The following is a 7,699-nucleotide window of genomic DNA, read 5'->3' as shown; positions in this document are numbered from 1 at the left end:
GGCAAAAAAGTCAAGATATTTAGGTTTATTTAAGAAAGATGTCAGTGGGCAAAAATAAATTTCACAGCTCAATTTGTCTGGTGCGAGTTTAAAAAAAATGTAAAATTCATTTTCTATAAACCGCGGCGTCAGTCGCAGCAAAGTCATTCCCACCGGAATTGAAGTCCATTTTATTTAAAGGTGTCCAATTGACAGTTCGATGTTTGAACTGACGAAATTAAACCAGGCTACCTTCAATTCGTTTCAAGAAGTGGCGTCAATTTGGAAGAAAATTTCACCAAGCATGGAAATGTAACAACTGACGCACAATAAAGTTTTATTATGACAGTAATCTAAAGTCTTTGTTTGTGTTGAACACAATGAATAAACTATTCAGTCGCAATAAACTATCATTAGATTTTTGTGTGAACAACAACATATTGCAGTGAACTTATTTATATTTAACAACTAAACCAACTGTTTCTACCGCTAATTTTGTTGTCCTGGTTTGTCACCATAATTCTATGTTTAATCATTTCGCACCAGTTGTCTGAAAACTTTAATTTTACCCATTTACATAAAGTTGAGTTTTCTATTTCCCATAGCTTTATTGTTTTCTTCAAAATAAAACCCGATTCGTTGCTTACCACATATTATTACATGATGCGTTACATTTTACTCAACCCAAGTTTTAAATAAACATATTTTATCCTTATTATAGGTGTCATAGTTCCAAAACGAGAGTCGAACGGGGCATGCGCCAGCAAGTTTGGCAACTCTACCAATCACTCTCGCAGGCCAACCGGGTAAGAATAATTCCAGGCTCGTGGGTATAGCCGGTCATTCTTTTTATTCTTAGGGCACAACAAAACGAGTGCGAAATAACAAAAGAGACGAGAAACAACACATGTCAAAAAGCGACGATTTAGCAGGGATGCATTCAAAGACAGCTGGGGATTTGGGCTTACTTGTACTGGACTTCAATATGGCAATGTCCACCTGCATAGAAAGTCATTTATTTTATTCTTCTTAGTGGCGATAATATGTTCCGATTTTTAAACCGATTTGACCATACTAAGGAACATATTAAATTTATCACGAACTCGGCGTACTTACAACGTTAAATAACAAAACGCGGACACAACAACAAACAATTCAGATCAATCCGCCACAATATCAACCAACATATAAACAGGATTATGAACTATTTTTATCACAATTTCGCCGAGATGTATTGCCTGTCGATATGGCGGTCGTGTAAAACTGCCGCGTGTGTTTAATGCAGGTGGTGGAAGACATGCAGCGCACCCTTCAGACCCTAACGTCGAGGTCGATCGAACATTACGCGGTCGACGAGGAGACGCTGGCAATGTTACGGCAACAGCTATCGGGTTACGTGGCGCTAAAGACAGAGGTTTCACCCAACTGTAACCAACAGGAAAGCAGACAACACACTCTAAGTGGAATGGTCGTGAAGCACATTCGGTGTCAAGACAGGTTCGACCGTTCATTTATCTCGGTTTTTCTATTAAGAAATTGACGTGTTCTGACAGGAATGAGCTAATCAGATACAAACTGTAGATCAACGAATCAGACTTGGGCAAAATACGCCCCGCGGGTCAGCCAAGGAATTTAATCTAGCACGCGGCTTTATCTTAAAATACAAACCAGGGCGACTTTTCTAGATGTATGGTTGTAACATTTGCATACAGTCTATCCAGGGATGGATCTATGACCTGATTAGATCCACGCGTTTTCGGCATCTTTACAGGCATAAGTCGCCCTCTGCACTGTGACACCCTTTCAAACGAAAGTTTGTCGAACTTTTTTTTAGCCTAATTCGATCGCCTGCATTCCGTCTTAAAAATGTGAACAAATATCAGTATAATGACGGTTTTATATCCTCTAAAAACATATCGATTTACATCTAGTTAACCTAATTTGGTTAATGAACGTTTGTGCTTTTTACCGATGTATACCGTCTTTGCAATATGTCCATTGTATCGCACGAAACACATCGGCAACGTAAAGCCTCAAAAACCAGAAAAGTGCATTTGTAAGTTGTTCTGTTGTTCTGTGCAAAAAATAATTGTAAGTTGTTCTGTGTAAAAAATAATTTTCACGTATTTCAACTTTAAGCTGTAGGGTTATTTAACCTTAGGCTGTTTGGCCCCCGCCACTTAGTTAATTCCAACGTATCAAGTAATGTACACATATGTTATCTGTGCATAATGTGTCACATCCCCCTCTATACCATTTTGAACACTTCACTTAAAGCTTCATTCAATCATGCTTTATAATGTTTAGACAGGCTAATCAGATGCAAAACAGCAATCAGCTAGTTTGTCAAGGTCGATATAGAAATGTCCATCAAGTCTTGGTCGAAAATTATTCTAACGTCAGGATTGGTGGCGATAGGCAGATTTTGATTTTGACTCGTACTCAATCAATTGAATTTTTAATTAGAAACAGTTTTTGCCGTGAAATTCAATGTTAAATAGAACCGTTTGCGTTGTCATGCTATTCACATTTGAAAGTGTTTAGCGCTAGTCAGCAGCACTGGTAATATGCAATTACACATTTTTTTTTTCAAAAAAAGTGTTCTTGTGATTTTATAAGTTTATAAGTAAAAACACACATAAAACCAACACAAAGAATCCATAATAAAGTTTGTGTTGGGTGTTAACGCTATCCTGAATACTAAAGTAATGAATCGGGTTTATTTTTGCAGGTACGTTTACCATTCAAGAACTTGTGGACAAGTAATTGATCAAACCTCCAAACAACGTCATCAAAAAATCCTCACTTCAGATGAATTTTACTCGATGGTGCACCGACTTTCCAAACCGAAAGCGTATCGTAAAGACAGGCCAACCCATAACCCAAGTAGGAATGTCCGATGGTTGAAATTATCCAAAAACCAATACCGATATTTTAGATGAAAATATTCGATACCAATGACGTCATTGGTATTGTCATACAAACAAAAAAGTTGAAATTAAAACGCTTAAAGGTAATTTTTTCCAGGTTATTAGGTTAAACTTTGCTTTAGTGCTAAGAGGTTTAAAAAGCTTATGTTGTTATCAGTTTTATGTTTTTGCCTTTCAAGGTAGAAATTGCTGCTGCGTTGAATCGCAAATCATGGCTAAAATGCTTATATTACTTTGATATCGGATCGGCACCGATACCACCTTGGTATCGGATCGGCACCGATACCACCTTAGTATCGGACGAGCACCGATGCTTCACTTGGCATCGGGTATCCGATCAGATGTTATCGGACATCCCTAAACTCCTAAAAATGCGATTTATTTCAGGCCACACTTGTCTAAGGAACGTTTCGAGCAAAAAGCACGCAAAGCGAATGTTTCCACAACTAACAAACGGAAAGCCACCAAACTGCTCAAAAGATACCTCGATTCCACATGTGCCCTTCACAACACCTAGTGGCCAAATTGAACACGTTAAACACCTCACAAGCGGCGCAGCGGAGCGGGCAGCCGACAGTCGACGAACCAAGAACGAAAAACAAAAAGAGTTTGGGATTGTTTGTTCCTTTCTGTGGAGTGGCTATTAATCGCTCGGTGTATGACATCAAGGGTTAACTAACTACGTCAAAAAGTATAATTTACTTGAAAAACTTGTCAATTTATGAATATTGCGTCATGAAGTTTCTGTAGCGCTTTGCTAGAAGTAAACGCAAAAAACTGCCGAATAATTGCGATATTTACCTACTTTAAACAACAAATATTGTTCTGTTTTTGTGAACGAACAAATGACTTTATAAACTGTTTGTGCTTCGATGTTGAATTTGGTTGGATTTAGGCAATATATTTAGATTATTAAAGCTGCTTTAAAATCCTTTTTAAATGTAACACTGAGAATCTCTGTTCCTAACTATTTAAATGAACAAAATTTTAATCAAAAAGGTATTAAAAAAGTTATCGTCATATTATCATGTACTATTTTTGAAAGGACGGTTAAATTACGTTGTAATTAGACATTTGTTTTATATTTGGTACTACAAATTCAACTTTATATTATTAAAACTCTTACAACGCCATTCAGTTATTTAACACCGTAGAAAACTGTTAAAGTTACTACATGACCACGACACTACTTTGGCAAGGCCGCAATTGTAGTTTGGACAGAGCAATATTGCTCGCATTGTATAAAACTTACTTATATGACTTGCAAAAGTGCAATTAAAATCTTACACTTAGAAACATGGGCGCCCACAGGGGGGCAAGGGGGGGAGGGCACTTGCCCCCCCCCCCCCCCTGGAATTTCAAAATGTGATTATTCCTATTATTTGTAAGTGTAATATGTTATTACTTATGAAGGTTAAAAATAATATACACTATCCATTGCCCCCAGTGGAGTATCCAGTGGGGGCGGGAGTTCTTACCACCCATTTTTGTAAGTGGTATTATCGCTTTTGCTTCGTTTTTGTCATGGTTTAGCAAACTGTTCGAAGCGGCGTGCTTTTTAAGTAATTGGGTCACGCGTCTTAATCTAATGCGAAGCCAAAATCGAGCGCAAAACGCCGTTTTTCGTCTTTAGTTTGGTCGACCGTAAACGCTGGATAGTTTTTCTCTTTCGTTATTTGTTTAGGTCAGTGGTTCTCAACCTTTTTTCTTTCGTGGCCCATTTACCTTGCAAAAAAATTCTGAGGCCCAATAGAATTTTTATGAAAGAAAAAACTTTAAAATAGGTTTAGAACAAATCACAGCAGAACATATTTCAAAACAGATTATTCAATCAACCGTGCATTAGTGAGATACTTGCTGCTGAACAATAAATTTACATTCCTTTTTAATTCCTCCCAAACCATTATTCCTTTAAATATAATGACACAAATGAAACTAAATCTAGCTTTTTAAATTGGTCTGTGGCCCACCTCAAACATTCTTATGGCCCCCACTGGTTGAGAAGCGCTGGTTTAGGTTGACTGATTAGTGATTAGCAAGTATTCGACAATTGACAACGCTAAATCAAACCTTATTTTTTTTTCTCGCTAAAAAAACGTCAAGTTATACGCAGTATGTTTCTCGCTGTTCGGTCTCTGCGCTTATATCCGATGTTGGTGTAACATCGACATTTGTTTAAATGAAGCAGATTATTAAAAGGAGGTATAATGGTGACTGTCGTGCGCGATTTAAAGTATAAATGTTTAAGTGATGATAGTTAACGCAAAATTATGCTCTTTATGCATACTCTAAGACCAAGTGCTAAGTGTGCAATGGACACGACTTATTTCCCCTCAACCACAGCTTGTAATTTAGCTGACTTGGCGCACAGCTCGGCGCAGATGTTGCGCTAATCGTGGCATAATAACAGCCGGTAAAAACGATCTTCGTTTAGTATTGCACGCGGTGAAAGACGTGCTTGTAATTTAGCGCTTTTTCCGTTCATGGAACTTGAAAACTGCGCTGCTGATAGTCGAATTATGTATGATTCTACCACAATTAAACACACATATTTCACGGTCTTGGTTTGTTTTTTGCCTAAAGTTAACAATTGTACACCGTGATTTCGCAGCTGGCGCCTGGCAGGATTGTCGACGACGCACGTGCTCGCTTTTGCTGGACGTATTTGGTGTTTCTGGTTTTTTTCTATCACGTCTTGCAATCACCATTCTATGACGTCATATTTTCACTGTTTTAATGACGTCATTATTCATTAACATCAGGCGAAAAATAGGGGAATTCCCAAAGTTGAAAATTCAGGACCCCTGATTGCCCCCCCTGGAAAATTTTCTGCTGGCGCCCCTGCTTAGAAATAGATTTAAGGAAGTCAACGGACCGCAAAATCTTTGCTGGTTAAGCAAAATATATATTTTAAGCAAACACGAGTATTTTGAATCTCTTTTTCCTTCCAAATGTAAGTATGACGACTAAAGGTTTTGGTTTTATAAAACAATGAATTTGGAAGACATTACCTAGTTATAGTTAAGTTAAATGTGCTTTTTATGGTTGACTTTTTCGTATTCCTGAGGTCACAACACACATCCGCAGATCGCATGTTTCGCAGTACTTCAATCAAACAACGGCAACAACAAGCTTTTATCACAAACGAACAGATAAAAATTTAATACAACGTTTACTGTTGCCCGAAACTTTACCAAACAACAATGTGGAAGAAAGCAATGGCCTGTTGAGCGTAGCCTATTTTATCCGGTCGGTTGAGCCTCGGACCAAAACCCGTTTAATTTGCGGTCAAAACTAAAGCTGAGGCGTTTTGGCTTGGTGTGGGGGAGGCGAGAGTTAACACTGACGCGAAAGCGGCATTTTGGTAAAAGTAAACAGTTGGCATTTTAGTGGTTGAAACGATTTGACCGGTTAGGAACACGTCTTTCCAAAAACCAGAGAAATATCGCCTGATAATAATTAAATGAATCTCAAAACCAAAAAGGTCAAAGTCGACATTATCGCGAAAAAGACGTTTCGATACGAGTTAGTATCATCATCAGTTAAGGTGACTGGAATACATTTAAACCTCACTTATAAAATGTGGGACGCATTTCTTTCTTTAGTGTACCAGAGTAATGTCAACCTCGGTTTTTTTAGTTTAAGGCCAATGTTTGTCTTATGCATTCTTTAGAGTTGTACACAATGTAGCGTTGCGCAGAAGACGCAATTATGTTTACTGCTTATCGGGGATCACGATTGGCGATTAATCTTCATTACAGTTTTCCAACATTTCCCTAACCCGAGCGTTGGTCAAAACACGGCTCGTTCACAAAGCGAGCGAACCAGCATTTTTTTCTTCCAAGCTAAAAAGGAATTTGGCGAAAAACGCCGAACAAAGGCCCTACAGACGGTTGAAATTTAATCGACTGTAACCGTTTACCGTTTCTGCGACGCTTGGCAGCGGCAGCAGCAGAAGCATTTATCCTCGCTTGATTGCGCTCGTTTTTTTGCAGCCCGGTCGTAATGGACTCGGTGGCGACTGGGCAAATACAAGCCCGAGCGCGGGCGTGCTGGTTAATGGACGGGTCGGCGTTAAGCAAATAGAACGTCGCGTGCTTATTATAGCCGAAGCCCAAGATCTGGCGAAAAATCGGGACCTGGGCAAATTTAATAAGGCCCGCCAGACGCCTCTACGTTTTGAGGCTAATTCAGTTCAGCAAATGCCGAGAAACCGCGTAAGTTCTGATTTAACAGCGTCTGATTGTATTCGTTGGAGAGACTCTACAATCCAGAGGGGTCGGAAGAATTTATATATATATATTTTTTTGCTAGTTTAAAGGTCATTTTATCAGTGATCCTAGTAGATATTTGAAGATGCACTTTTAGTGGTAACACGAGACATTGTTATTTGTAATTTGGCGTCTAAGATGTTTAGAAAACAGATACAAGTTCATTGTCAAGCTCTTGTTATATTTGGTTCGTTAGCGTGTTCCATAAAAGTTGTCGTATTTAATAAATCAGAAAAGTCCCTAAAATATTCACAAACATTTTTGTGGAAAACTGCGGTTCAGAAATCTTACGTGTAGCCAACAATAACTACACACATATCGTTTTGAAAAGTGTAGAGATTTCTTAATTTTGTTTATGTATTTCTACGTCAACAGCAATAAAACAAAACAAATAAAACAGAGTTTTACGCAAATTGGACGCATATGACGATAGTCTAGGAATTCCAATAAAAGATGCCTCTCCTTAAACATTCCCGTACCACTTTAATGGTGGCGTACATGTGGCGGGGTACATTGTGA

General features: G+C 38.4%; 1 protein-coding gene across 1 annotated transcript; it reads left to right on the top strand.

The window, feature by feature from the left end:
- Positions 1–234: 234 nt before the first annotated feature.
- On the top strand, positions 235–3,574 carry LOC146136708 (uncharacterized). The gene is made up of 5 exons (XM_083396237.1): positions 235–291; positions 701–785; positions 1,265–1,476; positions 2,711–2,865; positions 3,297–3,574. The coding sequence occupies exons 1-5, from the start codon at positions 284–286 to the stop codon at positions 3,554–3,556; spliced, it is 720 nt and encodes a 239-aa protein (XP_083252363.1). The 5' UTR covers positions 235–283; the 3' UTR covers positions 3,557–3,574.
- Positions 3,575–7,699: the final 4,125 nt, after the last annotated feature.

The sequence above is a fragment of the Ascidiella aspersa genome, chromosome 8, assembly GCF_963924565.1.
Source record: "Ascidiella aspersa chromosome 8, kaAscAspe10.2, whole genome shotgun sequence".
Lineage (NCBI taxonomy): Eukaryota > Metazoa > Chordata > Ascidiacea > Phlebobranchia > Ascidiidae > Ascidiella > Ascidiella aspersa.
Note: the sequence above shows the minus strand (reverse complement) of the source record. Positions and strands in the feature narration are given on the sequence as shown.